Below are 18,100 nucleotides of genomic sequence, written 5' to 3'. Positions count from 1 at the left end.
TGAAGACACCAAGACTATGAATGGCAATAAGCTTTTTATTTAAACATTAAGGCAGTGTCTTATTCGTTTCCGTGTGTACACTGCTATCCACAAAGCTTGCTGGTGGGCATGTAGAATTTAACCCGGTGTTTTTTTTTTCTTTTCTAATACCAACCTAGAAGCAAGCCACATAAATATTTACATCTATTAAGTTTTATATACAATCCTTGCTATTATACAGTGGGTTATAATTATATAAAAAACATTATGAACAAAATGCTTGAACAATGTTATAATTTCCCCACAGCCCTGCCCTCCCTCCAAGGACTACATCAGATATTTTGAGACGTAAAGAAACTGTGGTTGGACAAAACTGAACAAAGGCAAAATAAAAACATGTTAAACTTCAATTTAGTATCACTGGAAAATCAATGGATTAGTCTGTCATCCGTTGAAGCAACATCTAGATATGGCTTAGTCTGTTTACGGTCACATCCTTAAACTTCATCATGACCAAAATGTGGAGACTGATATATTGTTTAACATGTGGCAAAATTACATGAGCTCCATTTGTCTACACATGGGGAAAAACAAAACAAAACACCCCACTCCCACCTTAAAGATGGCCGAGATGAGCATTGTGCAGGCGTGACATGCTTCACCATCAACAGGCAGGATGGAGGAGGGAGAGGAGGTAGTCCTAGAATAGTCAACACATAGATGTCGCTGTGCTCAAATAAACTACAAGATGGAGGGAACTCCACACTAGCAGATAATGGCATCCAACCTTGGACACTTAACACATGCCACTTCTTTTGTAATCCTTCCCTCTGGATCCCACTAAATGCAGGCGCAGTCAAGTTGACCGTCACAGTTGTTACCATGGAGAAAACATCGACTGCAGGACTGATTGCTTCTATGTGTGGTTTCGAAGCTTGGCGGGTGTAATGTGTAGTCGACTGACAGATGCACTAAGACATTTCATTTGCTTCTCTGCTAATACAATTCCCTGTATGGACAGTAGAATCCCTGGCAAGGGAGGGGCCAAAAAAAATAAAATTGTGCGTCACTTGGTAACTTCGGTGCTGTGCGTGTAAAATAAATGGCACTTAACACTAAGAATATATTATAATGTACAAAAGCCGCACAGAGGAGAAGCTAAATTGTCTTCCCCTATGCAGTACAAGGTCAATGGTCAAACTGTCACAAAAGCTCAAAGATGAGATCCTGGCAGGCCAGCTGAAGACGATGCAAAGGACTGAGGTACACCTTGTCAATGTGAAGGAATAGCTCGACTTCTCCTTCACTCACGTGATTGTCGCTTGTGTTATTTGAAATCACTGGTGGTGAGAACAAAGTTAAACAGGTGAAGCACGGGACACCTTCCACCACGGGATGCTGTTTTCGGGTCCATTTGTCAGCGGATTCGCCACTGCGCCATTGTGAACAGGCCATCAACTAAGTGCTTAATATCCAAAAAACATTTCAACAAACACAGATTCGGTTAATATAAAAACAGCGAGAAAGTGTCACTTGTCTGAGTGCCATCATGCGGCTGAACGTCTCATGGGACAGCTGACATCAGCAGGCCTCGGCCGTTCCTCTGGACTTTCGCAAATGTATGACAACATCAGCAACGAACAGCATGTTTACCCTGTAAACCAATGATATGACCCTCCTGTGCTCAAATCCCTCCCTACCCGAAAAGCATCCCTCATTGCAGATCGAGGACCACACATACAGTATAATCATAGAACGTTCACCATCAAAACGGACTTTAAAACGCTGCAATTGTTTTCCAATCAAAAGGCTGGACTCAGTTTAAAGAAGAAAAATAACCAGGAACAAAGAAAAAGAATTACTTTTGTGCCATCCCTAGCAGTGTAGACACTAAAGAAATGTTAAAAGGGGGTCTTTCCAAGTTGGGCTGCTGCACTTTAAGGCAGGAGCGGCAGCCATCACATTTGGGAACCAACTGAAGTAACCAAGAATCCCATCCATCAACGAGAGAGTAAGCACTTGAGTGCGGCGAAGGTTACTGCGCCCGAGTTGCTAAGGCCAATGAAGAGATGCAACATGCTTTGAAGAGTCGTCCTTCCGAGAATCCTGGAGTGGGCATGTGGACTGCAGAGTGGAATGGTGTGGGATGATTTTGCCTAGGTGCATCTGCGCGTATGCTGGCATTGCGGGTCACTCGCTGTCAGACAGGGACTCGTACTGAGACATGAGCAGCGGCTTGGGCTCCTCCTCCCAGGTGCGGCCCTGCCCCTGACTGGGCACGTGGCCGACTGGCTGCCCGGATGAAGGGGAGGGAACTGAAACCGTCCCGCCGGGGAAACGCATTATCAATGGGTTGCATGGGAAGGGAGTTGGCGTTGAACCTGAAAAGAAGCACATGGGTGTTGATGACTTGCTGGGGGACTAGTTGGGCACTCTTCGCGCAATTTACTTATTCGCTGTTTGACGTTTGTGAATTCACCTAGCTTTATTTTTTACAACCGATCCTCCATTACTCACCCATTGGCTGTTTTGTGTTCAGCCTAAAACATTTAAAAAATATTACCATCTTATAGTGCTTTGGCACCAAGAAACTAGAGTAGAAGAGCTTCAATTAGACAGACTTTGCTCTCTCTCCTACTGCCAAGAAACTGCATTGAAAGGAATTGAAGACTTTGCCTGAGACAAAAAATGAGTGCTTTGTCACCATTACCTGTGGAGGAGGGTCGGTCTTCCCAGACTCGGTTAGTCAGTGGCGTTCTTCTGTTACAGTCTCCTTCTGAGTGGACTGAGGACACGGAGGACGGCCTTTCACCCCCTGACAGACCGGGTCCTGGAGACTTGGCCTTGCGCCCATTAGAGCGCCCACCACTCTTTGAGAGCTTCCCACCACCTACAAAGAGTAATTAAGGATCTTGAATCTGTTCCAGCATTTCAAGCCATACCAGATGTCTCTAATCCTGTGAACAAAACTAGGAAATTAAACTATGATTAGCATTTTCTGTGCTTAATACAGTTTTTGTGTTGTGTATTTGCTGAGTAAGTGCTGTTCCAAAAAAGATTGTAGACTGCAGCAATACATTTGCTATTAAACCAGTCCAAGACTATTTGTGCTATGTGCTCCTGCAACAACCTTCTGATTATGTTTGTCTTGTTCTGTAAACTTATTTGGTTGAGTCCAATTTGTTTATTTGCCTCTTGGAGTGGACCAAAATCAATTACCAGTATAAATGGACTGTACCAAGTGGAAAAACAAGCTAGTCTAATGACACGCCCTTAGACCGCTGGCCACATTAACAGGTTATGGCGTTTGGAGAAACTCGTCACCTTGTGAGAAAGTCTCCTCAGGTCGTCCATCATTTCCACTCATTGCAACCGACGTGAATGGGTTAGCAGCATTGGCTTGGGAGCGTTCCTCGGGCTGGTCATCGTATTTTCCCATTAGGGCCTTTCTTATAATGGCCTCCAGACCTATGGAGCTGCCAGGTGTCTCTGGAGCTGGGTGGCTGCGGACACTCACGGATCCTATTAAAGAGCAGGTAAGGGACAAATTTATTCTGTGTTTATATTAAAGAGCAGGTAAGGGACACATTTATTCTGTGTTTAGATTAAAAATAATCTACTGAAATTGTTAAACAGTGGATGAGAGCAGTTGCTGACTCACAATTGTAACACTGCTCAGTAACACTGGACTTGCTCAGTTCAAGAGTTTGTGATACAATTAGTTTTTGTCATTATGAATTAAAAGTTGTTCGTATTGTTCGTATTTTCTTCAAAAATCAAGCTCCCAAAGACAAAGTGATTTGTATGTATATATCAGTATATTTTAAATGTATTTAAAAACAAATCATATACATTATATAAATGTATATTATATAAATATTTAAAAATGAATTTAGTTCAATTCAATGCACTCACATCTTTTAAATCAGACCAATTTATAGATTCAAATTGGTTTTTGCTATACCCCGAATGGCATAAAAGAAAAATATCGACTAAGACATGGAGAAAGCCATAAAAACATCTTTGGTCAAAATAAAAAAAGAATATTTGTGCTCAGGCTAATAGTTTAGTTGTGTAGTGATGACAAAGAGGGGAAAAAAGTAACCTGCTGTTGTGGATGCTGGCATATTGAAGATTTCAGTTCCAGGCTGACCTGCATCTGAAAGTGTAATAAGTATGCACAATTTGAAATTGTTATCAGGGTGCAAAGGTAGCAACGCTTAGGTAATACTCACTAAAATCATTGTCATTTCCTACGACAGTCATCTTCTTGATCATCTCCTGCTTCTTTGATTTCACAATTGCGGAGGTGTTCTCAGTCAGCTTACTGAAGAAAGCTGGAGGCTGAGAGGTGTTAGGTGGTGAACGGGAGACCATTCTGTGGGAGGGAAAAGAACTCGGTCAACAGCACACACACCTGAACCAGCAGGAGAACTGTAAGCGCTAAACACACTTGAGAGGAAACCCATACATGAAGTGTCAAAAGCAATGGCAAGTCAAAATTATTTGTTTTAATGCAATATTTGTGAAGAGATCCAAAGAAACATTAGGTCTTACGCTTGCTCTCCTTGTTCATTAGGATAGGACACTCCTCCCTGGATTTCCGGCTCAGAGTTACCCCCAGCAGGAGATACCGGTTCAATACAGTCATTAGAAACACTGATTGGAGAAGACTTGGACTGAAGAGGAGACCTGCAGTGCACACACAAATAAGTGACCTTTTTCTAGACATGTCTCCCTTACTTAGCCTCATGTGTCTATGAAACATGATCCGTGTAGCCTATTAATACATTTATTAGAGGTCAGAAATAAAATCATGAGGAGTCATGCCGGCTCTCTTTGCACAACCACAAATAGTCGATCATGTTAACTGCTGGTGATCCTACTTCGTAATGACTCTTACCGGTCTCTGTTACAATCCCCCCCAAGGCCTTCGGGATAGCGGGTTACTTGGGGAGACTCCTGGGAAGTGGGCGGGGGCTGCGAGGCACTGGGAGGACGGGTCAAGTCCAGGATGGGTGAGCCATGGTAACCTTGTTGATGCTGCTGCTGACTCTGCCTGTAATCTTTCGTTATCACCTCCTGTTGCCGCAAAAAAAGTATTGACATGAAGTTGTACCACGCTAAACTCAACACAGCACAACAGTTACGATTTTTTTTTTTTGTGGACTTACACTGATGTGCTGAGCCAGGGTGACGACCCTTTGGCTACCTTTGACACAAGGAGAAGGTGGCTTCTGACCTGGGGACAGCCTCTCTTCAGATGGAGGACGGTACAGAACATGTGACTCCATCTTCTGTTGAGCTGGGAGTTAAAAACAAATACACTGAGGTAAAAAAATTCCAAACCTATGGAATGTGCTTGGTACGTCCAAAGAAAGATAAGAAAAGGTACTAAGAAAACATGCAGGATTAAAAAACAATCTTTGTCACATGCCATAAAATGTCTGATCAGGAAAGAGGCCAGGTAATTATTTATCCTTTAAACAAAAAAACCACAGTGTTAAAAAAGCAACAATCAGGCAAGTAGATGTTTTTTCCCTTTTGATAAGAACTGATATTTTGAAATGAATTTTCAATTTATGGAATCAAAATTGTACTCATGAAATATGTCCTGCATGGCTGCTGTATATTATGTCCAATCAAGAGCTTGCTTTTCCAGCAGGAAGAAATTATTTATAAAGGTTGCCATAAAATACATCTCCCTGACAGTATGATGCAGGGGATAGCAATGATTGCATGTAATCCCTCAGAGGAGAAATTCCTCCAAAGGGACAGTTGTTTTGGCTTCTGTTTGCTCGTAATGAATGGCAAGAATATGTGTAAACAACATCTTAAAATAGCCCACCTTTCTCCCTTGAGACTTTTCTACTTGCAAGTGAAAACCAATTAACAGCATCGGCAACACCTATGAGACCGATGTCCATGTTGATTTATTTTCAGCATTCTTAAAAATAATAGTAATTGCACTTTTAATATTAATAGGGCAGTAAAAGTACTGAAATGAAGCAATAACTCAACAGCCCATTTTTAGGATTAAATAACAATAGCAATTCGAAAATGGCAAACGTATTTCAAGAATATCAATTGATTGAGCATTTGGTGTGTGTATGTGGAGGTTGGGGGTAGCGCAGGAGTAAATTATGACAAGCAGCATGCAATGATTTAGTGGGCAGGAATCAGTAGTACCCCGTCTCCATCTCTTTGACAGACCTAAAGCTGCCTGAGACACACACTGTGTAGCATGTAGCGACTGTTTGGTGGTTGGCACAGCTTTTAGCATTTCCGGGCCTACAGGATTAATGAGGCAAAGAATCTCAATCGTGCCAAAATTTCAACTTAATTTTAATCGTGCCCACTACCACTTTCAAACTATTATGCTTTAAGTGAGTTGCTAAAAGGGAGGGAGGAGGGGTGCCTACAAGTGAATTGTCCGACAAGTCTCGGATATAAAAACAATAAAAATAAGAAATGAAGTGATTTTCTACTTGATGTCTGTTTAGCAATCACTATTTGAAGCTGACCCCTTAAAGGACACCTGGGATTTGTTTTTTTCTCAGTGACTGTAAAATGCCTAAACTTTAGATTGCATCAGTTCTCAGTCAGACTCCTCGTTTCATGTTAGCCAGTGAAATGGAATATGGGGTATGCAAGAGTTTTCTTGCCCAGAATGCACCCTTGGTGGTCTTTAAGTTTGTAAAGATATTGGGAAAGAATTGAAATAGTGTAACAATTAAAGAAATAAAATGTAAATGAATAGACTGATTCGATAACGCCAACCACCACAGCGTGCAAAAGGCCACAGACTGACGGGGGCGTGTCTGGGTGATAACAGGACCCCAGGATCCACAGCTTCTTACCATCAGTGGCGCTGCTGGCAACAAGCGAGCCCGTCTCTGGCATCCCCGTTTCACAAGAAATTTGACGCATAATAATCGCGTTTATGAAGTTGGCCGCAGTCATGGTGGTCTTACCGAGTGCTCTGAGTTCTTGTTCCTGAATGGACATCGGTTTGTTTTGAGTCTTTTCCCTACTAGGTGTACCACCTTCCCCACGGCCGGTAGGGTTATCCAATTGCAGGTGTGGCGGTCGTCCCGAAATCGAAGAATAAGGACCTGGGTACATTCCTCCCTGACTAGGGCTGGAAAGCTTGGGGTCTGACTTGCTAGCGGGCCCGTGGTGGTCTTGGACTTGCTTTAGTAGTCCCCTGCTTTTGCCATCACGACTCTGTTCTTTGGCGATGCTCGAGTCTAGTGTGGGTGCGTAGGCCTCAGGGGGCAAGCCAGTCCTTTGAAGATGACCATGGTAACCTTGGTATCGGGAGGGTCCCGAGGGTATGGATCTGACAAGGGGAAAAAATGCTGTGAGTGCCTGTGTGCATTTAGCTAACCCTTAAAAACGTTTTGTTTGAAACACTTATCAGTAATTTACCGTAACACGGAGGAACCGGAGTGTTCGGCAGAAAGATTCTTGCTTCCAGTGTTGTGCAAGACACTTGGCCTTTGCTGCACATTCTCTTGGGTGCGAGGGGACACTGGGGAATGCTGGTGACTGTATGGCTGGGAAGAAGGTCTCACAATGCTACTACTTGCTAAGCTGTGCTCTGTACCTGAGGCACAAACAGGTAGACATGCATTCACAAAATAGAGCATTTCTTATATAAAATACATCTTTTGTATGTAATGAAAAAAATAACAGTCACAATCTGCTCCACACCTGGTCGCCAAATGGGGGCATGCTCCACATTTGCTCCACCCTTCTCTCTGTCCCGATCTCTATCTCTGTCACGATCCCTTTCGCGATCTCTCTCTCGTTCTCTCTCCCGTTCTCGTTCACGCTCGCGCTCTCTCTCCCGCTCTCGGTCTCTCTCCCGATCCCTGTCACGATCACGTTCTCTTTCGCGCTCGCGTTCTGATGAGGAGGAGGTGCCTTGCATCTTGTTCATGTGCGATGAGCCGACTATGAAGAAAAACAGAGAAGCAATCATTATATCAACAACAATTAGTCGTCCAACCGGTAACAATTACTGGTGTGACTCATCATACCGGGTGAGATTGGGGGAGTGGTGTAAGGCCTGCCAGGGAAGGCGGTGCTTCCTCCTGGGATGTAGGTGATACGATCCATTGGGGAGCTGGCTGTCCCTGCAGAGGGAGGGACCAGGACAGGTAAGTGCGGCACCTGAGAAAGATCAATGATTCCTATAATAGAGGGGGAAAGAAGAGCAAAGCAAAAAATGTTTTAATGGTAAATTTCCATGCGATAGTTTAAAGTAGGGGCTTCAAAATCATTTTAACCTTGGGCCACGTCGGCATTACTATTGCCCTCAGAAGACAACTAAGTGAAGAAGACGTCGACAAAATGATCAATGTGTCGTCATTAATAAGAATAAAAATGTCATTTTAAAATCAAGATAAATATTCCCTTGCAACACCTAGCGTACGTTTTGTCCAAGTTAAGGGGGTGTCAGAACGACAATAAAAAAATAATACCTTGTTCTAAGATAACACACTCAAATCAATTATTTGTTTTGCTAATATTTGTAAACTGTGAAATTAACAAGTTAATGAGCATTAGATAAAACGTGTTTTGAACTCCTCATATATTTGTGCAAGGTACAGTAGAGGCTTAAACTCAAAAAAAGCAGTAACATGAAGCGAACCTTCGTAAAGGTGAACCCAGAAATACCAAACTATACTACAACACTGCCCAACAGTCTCACGCTCTCGCTCTAATGATGAAAGAATCTCTCATTAGGTCACTATATGCTTTTGTTCAAGCCCAACCTTGGTTTTAGGTATATTTTGACTCATTGATGTACAAATTGGTGGAGTGCCGTTAACCCTTTAGCCAATGAACACCAACAAAGTGGTCTTACCACGAGGGGCAGCAGAGTAAGGCAGGGAAAGGGGCTGATCTCGTGGTGTAAGGCCCCTTAGCATATCTGAGCGCTGGGCAGCCATAGCAGCTGCTGCAGGCCACTGGTGCATTTGCTGGGAAGTAATGTAGTCATTGAGCAACGTCTGACGGTTCTCGAGGGCCGCTGTGTCTGGAAAGCCCCGGATGAGGTAGGGATAGGGATGAGGGTATGCCGGGTTGGGGGCCAGATGGCGAGGCAAGTAGTAGGCTGTAAAAGGGAGAGAGAAATATGCTGAGGGTTAAGAATCATCAAATGAATGCTGGATAAGATGCGCCAAAAGTCTTTTCATGCAAAGCAGTTACTGTACCTGGGTCAATGGGGATGCCACGAGGCAGAGCTGCTGGATCAAAGGCTAAAGGAATTTGTCTGTAAACATCAGCTCCAAGGCCTTGCAACAGACGCTCATAGGTCTGTTGGTCAGGAACCCCTGGGAGAGGGGATTTGGTAGAACTCATCTCCCTTGGGGTCGGTGTGGCTTTACGCTCCTGAGGTTCTTTCTTATTGCAACCTAGAAAGAACACAACAGATGTACAATTAGGATTAACTATTGAACATGACATACCTCTTCATTTTGTAACATTTGGAGAAAATCACACTATTCCTCCTAAATTTTACAGAAATCATTTTTGAGTAATCCCTGCAGAGGTAGTGGAAAAACCTAAAAGACCTCACCATCATGTTGCCTTTGACTTGTTTCCCTTGAAAGAGGTGAGCTACGATGTGATGGTCCAGGGTAAGGGTTTCTTAAGGTGCCTTTGTCCTCGTAGCCCACTGGGCTATGGTGGGATTTACCTCCCTGCTCCGAAGTTAGTGTGAGGGGAGAAGAGCGTGCTATTGAGCTAGCGGTGCTGACCACTGCACTAGGGCGTCCCTTTGGTGCCTCTTCATAGCGTCCCCTTTCTGTCCGCATCTCCAGGTGAGGGGGCGTGTTATGGTAGGAACGTGGTGAACTGGCTATGATGGAGCGAACATCATGTCGTTTACCTGAGCCAGCAGCTTCCTGCTTCATGGGTGCTCCCTAAAGATAATTATTAACGACATTCAGGAACTTCCAATCATCTTTTTGAAGATAAAGTAATGATATTTACAAGACACTTGGAGGAAATGTGTAGCTTACCTGTGTTATAATGCCTTCCTTGGCTGACTGCCTGAGCTCCTCCCTAGGAATGAGGTGGATGGAGCGTCCAGCCTCCTTTACTGTGGGTACCATAGCCTCCCTGCCCTTCATTGGGTCGGACAGTAGACTGGCCCCACGTGGTGGAGAGTTTTCTCTTTTCATTTGCTTGGCCTCCCTTCTCAAGTAGCTATCCTGAGGGTCCAGATGACGTGGTATACCTAACACCATGAGAATATATGATTTAAAGAGAGAATATGTGGGAATGGCTGGGACAATCTTCATACTAGTTCTGTTCTTGAGAACACTCAGCAAATACTTGGTGAACAATTGGTGAATCCATAGTTATTTTACCTTGTGAGATGGAACCGCGGATGTGGTGAGCATCTTTATAGGGTGCGTGGTGTGGACTATCCCTGTCATGAGGCATGGCTCGACCGATAAGACCTGAGTTTGGACAAGTGGTGACATTTGTTAAATACGGAGGCTGATGAAACCTGAAAAATCCAAACAAGATCAAATCTAGCAGATGCTACCTTCACAGTTGGCCGCCGAGAGTGAATCCCTCATAGGCAGACCCCGTGAGATGCCTCCCTCCATGACATCATAAGGACGCTTGACTCCAAGAATTTCGCCAGGTTGGCCTGACCCTCTACCCTCGTCTTTAGAGGTTTGAGAAACTGGACCTACACATTTGAAAGAGAAAGATATTATCATTTTGTGTTACATTAACATACACTGGACAGACTTATAAATGCAAAACTCTCGTTTATGCTCCTATTTTTCATTTCAAACATTTCTCTTCACAGAGAATTGGAAATTTATATCATAAATTTGGATAAATCAGTTTTAATGAACACTTTTCATTTCCCGAGATAATCCAACAACCTCAAAGGCGTGGCATATTAAGATGTTGACTGGACAGCATTTTCACTATACAAGACAGTTGTCAGACAGCATGGATGGCGGCGTCATGGGTGTAGGTGTAGCTCATGGATGGGTACATTTTAATGACGGCATTTTGAATGTACTGCAATATCGTAACAAAATCCCAAGGCTCATTGTTGTGTTATGCATCCACAGCAATCAACTCATGTTGCAGCACAGTAATGCACATCCCTATGTTGCGAGGATCTGCACACAATTCCTGGAAGCTGAAAACATCCCAGTTCTTGCATGGCCAGCATATTTACCGGACATGTAACCCATTGAGCATATTTGGGATGCTTGGGAAACAATGTGTTCCTGCCAATATCCAGCAACTTTGGACATCCATTGATAAAATGGACCAACATTTCACAGGCCAAAATCAACAACCTCTATTTATACAGTATGCCACACATTAGAGGTGAATGGATTATCTTGGCAAAGGAGAAGTGGTCAATAATATCAACCTAGACTGATTTGTGAAAATTATTTGAATGGAATAGGCTTTTTATGTAGTTCAAGTTCAGGATTATGGAAGATGGGAGCAAAAACTTAAATGTCACATTTGCTTTTTTGTTCAGTGCACATACTATGTTCTGTATTTAGGGATATGGTTAGCACAGACATTGGGTTGGTGCAAAATACTCACGGTCATATGTGAGGATGTGACCACTTATTCCCTCATAGACCACATGACCTTTTGACAGTGCGTCATCCCGCTCCCTGTCAGCACGGCTTGCACTGTCCTCTGTGATCAGACGGGTTATAGTTCCCTTATACAGTACATCAGCCGGTGTCCCCTGTGGACACAGTGACAACTCAGACTCATACTCACCATTTCACGACAAAGCAGATGGTTGAATTGAGGAAGTGGAAACTCAAATGTCTAATAATTTGGTTAAAACAGCAAAACATAATCTTGACTTTAGTATGATTGTGGTTTTTTTTTTCAATATCAAATTTTTTTTTTTTTTCCCAACATCCTCTTTCCATTAATTGTTTTTGAAGGACCCTTATCATGTTACCAGTATCAACCTTTGGGAGATTTTAGCCATGTTTAAATGTTAACTTATTGGGACAGACTATACATGAATTAATAAACAAACACATGCGTGTGTGTGCGTGTGCGTGTGTGCGTGTGTGTGTGTGTGCGTGTCCCTAACCTTGCAACATCAAGTTTTGTTCATACCATGCACTTATACCCGAGTAAGGTTAATTTAATTTTTACAAAATGAGTGGACACGTCCAGATACGGCTGGGTGCACAGAGATTTTAGGTTATTTAGGGGTTTCAAGAAGTGTCGTCTAGCTCTTGCGGTAGTGGGTGACTGATGGGGTTCTGAGTGCTAAGCTTGTGTATCTGCTTTTTCGTCCAAAAATGAATCTATAAATGATAGCAAATAAATGGCCTGCCACAAGACAACAGCTTGTACACTGCTCATTTTTTCTTGACTAATCTGCCTTCACAGACCGAATGAGCCAATTGGATATTAGATTACAGTGGCTTGGTTAGAATTAATAGATTCGGACACAGCACACCGAGTACTTGTTGCTAGGGTAACTAGGCCTCGTCACAGCAATGGTTATGTCACAGATGCAGTCGCTGCTCCACTTGGTCTGCTTCATGACCTCTCTCCAATGCTCTGCCCCGTGCTCCATATGAGTCCATGATTAACAGTGAACTAAAACTATGGCTGTAAGTTATATGGCTTCAGATGGAGTTGAATTGGGGGGATAGCCAAACAACTGTAATAACGGGATATGAAATTAATATTACAGTATGTGAAGTCTTTTCTTCTTGTGGCTCTTCCCAGGTGACCTAGCAGTTGTACCATTTCATCAGCTCAACACTAATAAAAGCCTACAGGCTCCTCACACGCTTTCTCTGGCCTGACAGCACACCACCTCAGTTTGACTATTTTCTTTTGCTTGTTTTGGTTACAGTAAACAGATGGATTTTCACTTTATGGAGAAAACCCACACAGATACTCCACTTTCCTCCCACATTCCAAAAACATACACGTTAGGTGTATTGAGCATTACGAATTGACCCTGGGTGTGATTGATAGTGTGAATGGTTGTTTGTCTATTTGTGACAACTAATTCGGGGTGTACCCCGCCTACTGCCCAGAGACAGCTGGGATAGGGATGCCGTCGTAGTTGCAAGACAAGTTAATGATATAAATACATATAAATTCAGTATAAAAATCATGTAGTTTTAAAACATTATGATAATCATAATGGAAAAAAGCTGATATAGCAATATATAGAAAGTTATCTTTTTTGAAGGAGCAAAGTCTGACAACAAGTTCAACTCACCTGAGTAATGGAGCCGCCTCTGTAGGAGATGGAGGAATCTGGATGCATTCTGGTCCCCGGGATACCTTTTGTGATACTACCTCCCTGGACAGCTAGAATTTAATTTAATTTAAAAAGGTAAGACTGATGTTTCTGACACAAGATGCAGCGTATATGACTTTCAATGATAGTAACAACTTAACTTGTACGTACATGCTTGGAGATTTCCATATCAATTGACAACATTAGCATTCCACAGAAATCCATTATCTCGGTAGGTTTTCTTAATTTCTGAGTTATGCGCATTTTGAGTTGGGAACCCTTTGAATTTGTATGATTGACATTACTTGATTCAATTCCGGTTCCTAATGTTTGTTGATTGCGATTGTTTTTTTTTGGGGTGGGAGAAAAAAGTAATTAGAGAGCTAACCCTCATTTCCTCATTCAAACTAATTATGTCATGCATTTGTTGCCATGATTACGGTGGCAAATAATTTTAAGACATTACTGCCACCTTCTTTAGCACGCGATAAAAAAGGTGGCCACTCGCAGTAATGTGCATGTCTCTACTGTCTTTGTCTTTTTTTTTTAGGCGTTTTTTTTTGCACCGGAGAATAAGTCGTTGGACCAGCCAAAATACAGACGTAGTTGTTATTATTATTATTGTTATGATTATTATTATTGTACAACAGATTTAATCCAAAACATACCTCTACCACCGTCATGAGGTGTGCCTTGGATAGATGGGTTGTCTTGCAAGGAAGAGCTGCGAGGCGACAACTGTTCTTGCTTGACAACAGGAAATGGACCACCTATAAAATACAGAGCGGTTTAGTAAAAGCACAAAAAGAAAAGAGAAATTATTATTACCCGAAAGATGCACTTTGCTATCCATTTAGACAGAGACAGGAACTTAGAATAAAACCAAATAAATTCACGTACCAACTTTCCTCTGATCAATCCAAGACAAGCTCATCTGAGTAGAAGGCATCTTTCCATGTTCGAACCCATGAGCTGGGCTGTGCAACTGTACAGGAGTCCCCTGGAAAAGCATTCACTTGATTAATAGTATCCGCAATACTTGAGCATATGTTTGCCGTTACCTAATTTGAAGCTTTCCTACTGTTCAGAGCAACCAACTGTGTTGAAATCTACCTGTGTGATAGAGCCTCCAGGTTTGGTTGAGGAAATAAGAGGTGGTGGCTCTGGTATAATGAGGGGTCTCACTGCTGCTTGCCTGGCACTATCCTGTTGCAAACCAGGAAGTACTGGGTGGCCCACTTGCTGGAATGCTGACAGGAGAAGAAATGATGAACAAATGAGAAAAGAAATGCATTGGAAAAAAATAAGAAAATGGGCTCAAGGAGAATAAAGATGAGACTTTACAGTTGAATTGGAGCAGGTGCTGGTCGTGACTGATCTTGGTCATGTCTCGTGGGGACATGGGGAACGGGGACAAAACTGGTCGACCCAAATTAGTGGACCTTAAGTCATCCGGGCCCAGTGCGGGCCTCTTGATTTCACCATGTGATGAGAAAGCCTGCAACTTTTCTGCAAAAGCAACACATATTCTTCATCATCTTGCATTTCTTCTTTTTCTAAATTCTTTTTTAGTCGCTTTCTTGCAGGAATGTATAAGAGTTTTTCCACAGTGGTCTTTCAAAGACATGACTGATCTGATTTTCACATCCAACAAGCTCACAGTGATCAAGTGCACTACATCAGCCTCTAGGTCCGTTCTGGGTCAGTAGGGTTACAATCATTTATCAAGTGCCTCTCAGCCAGTGTCCCAGAAACAGACGAGTACACAAGTGGAAAAAATAGAGAAAGCAGATCAGCAGACAACTATGGAAAGAAAACTAGTTCAAACACTACTAAATGTGTTAAATAAACTGCCAAGCATCATGCATGAGTCTTGGCGCACCTCCGTTTTTCCTTTTTTGGACAACATTGGCCAAATTAGAACAACTCCAGCATGTCAACAAAAACAGTACAGCTGTAAATCAATTAGCCCATAAAGTGTTGCTCTGACGTGTCTGTTTACTATCAATTTGTTTGCCAAAAATCGTATAGCGCTTGGCACTATAATAAAGTCAACATTAAATATCCAGTAGGCAATAAAAGAGGCGTACCATCCTTGTCACCAGTGGAAGGGCTGCGTGGGCGGATGCGAGGGCTGCTGCTATGAGGAGCCTCCCTGTCTCTTTCTGTTTGTTGGGGATAAGGCTGCTGTTTGCTTGGCTGCCCTGAAAGCTGCTGCTGTTGTTTGACCTCCTGAGACGACTCCCCATGAGCCATGGTGATCTGCTGCTGGTACAGTGCCAAAGCATGGGGGGGCAAAACAGCCTTGGTACCCCCACCCCGCTGATTGCCTTGGATTGATGCTTCTGGGATCTAGAAGGAGATCAATGGTTCATATTATGAATTTGCACATTATACTTAAATCCTCCTTTGTGTAATTCACATAATTAGTAACTTTATGCAGTGTTCGATGATGATTGTTCTATTAAAACTTGAAAAAAATAACTTTAATCTCTCCAAACAAAGCATGAAATTGCATCAGCTCATGGTTCATGCAATGTTTTGAAAATCAAAGACAAATTCAAGTCTTTTTAAGGTACATTCTCAAGCAATTGTCAAATTGAACGTTTTTGTTTGCCTGGCATGATAGTACAACAAGCTGTCAATTTTGTAAATGCAGATGGTGAAGAAATCATAGGAATAGCTAGGTTAGGTAAGTTTTACGCAAGGTTTATGCAAACATTTCATTTGTGCATTGTTATTAAAAGTCCTATGATTTGGTCTGATAAGTACAGTATGTGAAATATTCAGTTTATATTTAGTTTCATATACAAACACTGCTTTGATGGAAGGGCTCAAGCACAAAAGCAGAGGTTGGAAAACAAGTGACTCACAATGGGTGGTATGGCAGCAGCCCGCTGTTTGAGCTGTTTAAGGTCCATAGGCTTCTGCAGAGGGGAGGATATGACCCCATCATGAGTGTAGTTTAGAAGGCTTGGACGGGGAGAAGTCATTCTGCAGATATATAAAATAATATAAAAACATTGATGGATGCATCCACTTCCAACATTTATAACTCTATATAACTATGATAAAAACTACAGCAGCACAACTTATGTATACTCAATATAAAATAGCAGAAAGACACAATGGAACAAATGAGAGAAAACACACACACACACGTTTCTTTGTTTGCTTTGGCAGAGGGCAGCATTTTTCTCAGCTCTGCCAGTGTGTTCAATTGGCTCTCATGGAAAAAAAAGAAACGAACAAATACAGCGCAAACAAGACTAATCATTCCTCCCACGCACTTTGACACCCATTTCTTGTGGCCTCATTCACAGGCACGCACATTTACAAATTACACTTAAACATGCACATTATAAGCCATAAGTGCCACTGAAACAATTTCGCTGACAGAGAGGGCCAAGTATGCAACACATAACCAGTGGCGGTTGGGGCAAGAAAAATTAAATTGATGCAGTGATCCCACATTTATCACAGGGGTTCCATTCCAAAAATGATCCGCAATAGTAGAATTGCTGATTATAAGGTGCATTCATTAATGATTGTGATTGGAGTGCGCTGTGCACCCCGGCAACACACGAGGGTGAGCTGCCACAGCACCCAACTGTTATTTTGCTGAAAACTAATGACACTGAGTTTCCGCATGATAGAATTCTGTTTTATCTGGAATTGTTCAATGCATAGAAAAATTATTGACAAATGTAAAAGATGCATATATGGCATATAAAACCTATTGTGCATTTCACCTGTTCTTTTCTGTGTTGTCTGTCTCTTCCACTTCATCAGCACTGCAAGTGGCACTGGAATCGCTGTCCCCATGGGAGCCTACTTTAGCCCCATGCTCCTTCTTTGAGCTCTTCTTGACATCCTCAGCCTCTGTTGTTAAAGGTTTTTTGTCTGCGGCATCGTTGCTTGGTGATGGTTGGGTCAGCTCCTTGTTTGTCTCCCCTGTTTCAGTCTTTATTTCCTGCTTGATGGAGACCTCTCCATCTTCTTTTAGAGGTTTCACATCTCCAGCCTGCTCCGTGCCAGTTCCAGCTATCTCTTTATCCCCAGTATTACAGCTAGCCTTGGACTTATTAGAAGTCTCTTCCTTGGCCTTGGTATCATCAGCTGAATGTGGTGATGGCAAACTCTCTGTGTCCGAGCTGTTGTTGGCACCACCTACCAGAAGGCAAAGCAAGGGACTTGTGAGAGAGTTGGTATGATACCAAATTAGAAATATGCGTCCTCAGATATAATTTGTCATATACTTGAATAAATAAATGCCAACGTTCAAATAGAGGCCTCATTTTCCTACTCGGGGAAAAAAAACAATATGCATCAAAATCAATTACCGAGTAAGTAGGTACGTTTTAATTAGCTTTTTTTAATTAGGGTGTTATCCCACAGTAGACATGGCATGAAAAAACTCTGCAGTTGTTGTCTGCCAGAGCAACACGAGGCAAAAGCTGCTAAATGTTTCAACAATGACAAAAACAAACCAGGTATCGGGAAAACAGTTTTATCCTCCTCTGACAAGAAGAGTATATGCAACTCATTGGAGAACAAAGAGGGAGAAACACTAAAATTTTCTTAAGGAGTTCAACAGAAGAATTTTAGTGAAAATGTTTCATGTGGATAAAAAAAAAACGAGTCGCGACCAGAAAATTAAGAATGATGCTGCTGTACTCGTCGTTGAGTGACCGAGGTCATAATGCAATCTAGAAAGTGCCTTGAACAAGTACTCATACCCCTTGAACCTTTTCACATTTTGCCATCTTACAACCACAAATAAATGTTATTCCTTGAGATTTTATGTGGTCAACCATCATAAAG

General features: G+C 42.4%; 1 protein-coding gene across 2 annotated transcripts in view; it reads right to left on the bottom strand.

The window, feature by feature from the left end:
* Nucleotides 1-15: 15 nt before the first annotated feature.
* ncor2 (nuclear receptor corepressor 2) overlaps nt 16-18,100 on the bottom strand; it is a 56,281-nt gene continuing 38,196 nt past the window's right edge. The window contains exons 20-46 of one of the 2 annotated variants that reach the window (XM_088375831.1): nt 17,029-17,446; nt 16,150-16,270; nt 15,367-15,628; nt 14,621-14,785; nt 14,390-14,526; nt 14,177-14,276; nt 13,945-14,046; nt 13,256-13,347; nt 11,587-11,737; nt 10,547-10,696; nt 10,365-10,457; nt 10,014-10,231; nt 9,569-9,914; nt 9,204-9,404; nt 8,855-9,103; nt 8,025-8,120; nt 7,696-7,938; nt 7,411-7,588; nt 6,954-7,321; nt 5,154-5,284; nt 4,883-5,061; nt 4,537-4,671; nt 4,215-4,357; nt 4,085-4,138; nt 3,304-3,501; nt 2,690-2,869; nt 16-2,360 (exon numbers count right to left, since the gene is read on the bottom strand). In XM_088375831.1, coding sequence (XP_088231957.1) covers nt 2,170-2,360; nt 2,690-2,869; nt 3,304-3,501; nt 4,085-4,138; nt 4,215-4,357; nt 4,537-4,671; nt 4,883-5,061; nt 5,154-5,284; nt 6,954-7,321; nt 7,411-7,588; nt 7,696-7,938; nt 8,025-8,120; nt 8,855-9,103; nt 9,204-9,404; nt 9,569-9,914; nt 10,014-10,231; nt 10,365-10,457; nt 10,547-10,696; nt 11,587-11,737; nt 13,256-13,347; nt 13,945-14,046; nt 14,177-14,276; nt 14,390-14,526; nt 14,621-14,785; nt 15,367-15,628; nt 16,150-16,270; nt 17,029-17,446 — 4,901 coding nt within the window. In that variant the 3' untranslated portion in view covers nt 16-2,169. Of the gene's footprint in view, nt 2,361-2,689; nt 2,870-3,303; nt 3,502-4,084; nt 4,139-4,214; nt 4,358-4,536; nt 4,672-4,882; nt 5,062-5,153; nt 5,285-6,953; nt 7,322-7,410; nt 7,589-7,695; nt 7,939-8,024; nt 8,178-8,854; nt 9,104-9,203; nt 9,405-9,568; nt 9,915-10,013; nt 10,232-10,364; nt 10,458-10,546; nt 10,697-11,586; nt 11,738-13,255; nt 13,348-13,944; nt 14,047-14,176; nt 14,277-14,389; nt 14,527-14,620; nt 14,786-15,366; nt 15,629-16,149; nt 16,271-17,028; nt 17,447-18,100 lie in introns of both variants that reach the window. The other variant, XM_088375829.1, reaches the window with a different exon arrangement.

Source organism: Syngnathus floridae, chromosome 5 (assembly GCF_059516105.1).
Source record: "Syngnathus floridae isolate MCC-2025c chromosome 5, RoL_Sflo_1.0, whole genome shotgun sequence".
NCBI classification, from domain to species: Eukaryota; Metazoa; Chordata; class Actinopteri; order Syngnathiformes; family Syngnathidae; genus Syngnathus; species Syngnathus floridae.
The sequence above is the reverse complement of the archived record's forward strand: the minus strand, read 5'-3'. Positions and strand labels throughout refer to the sequence as shown.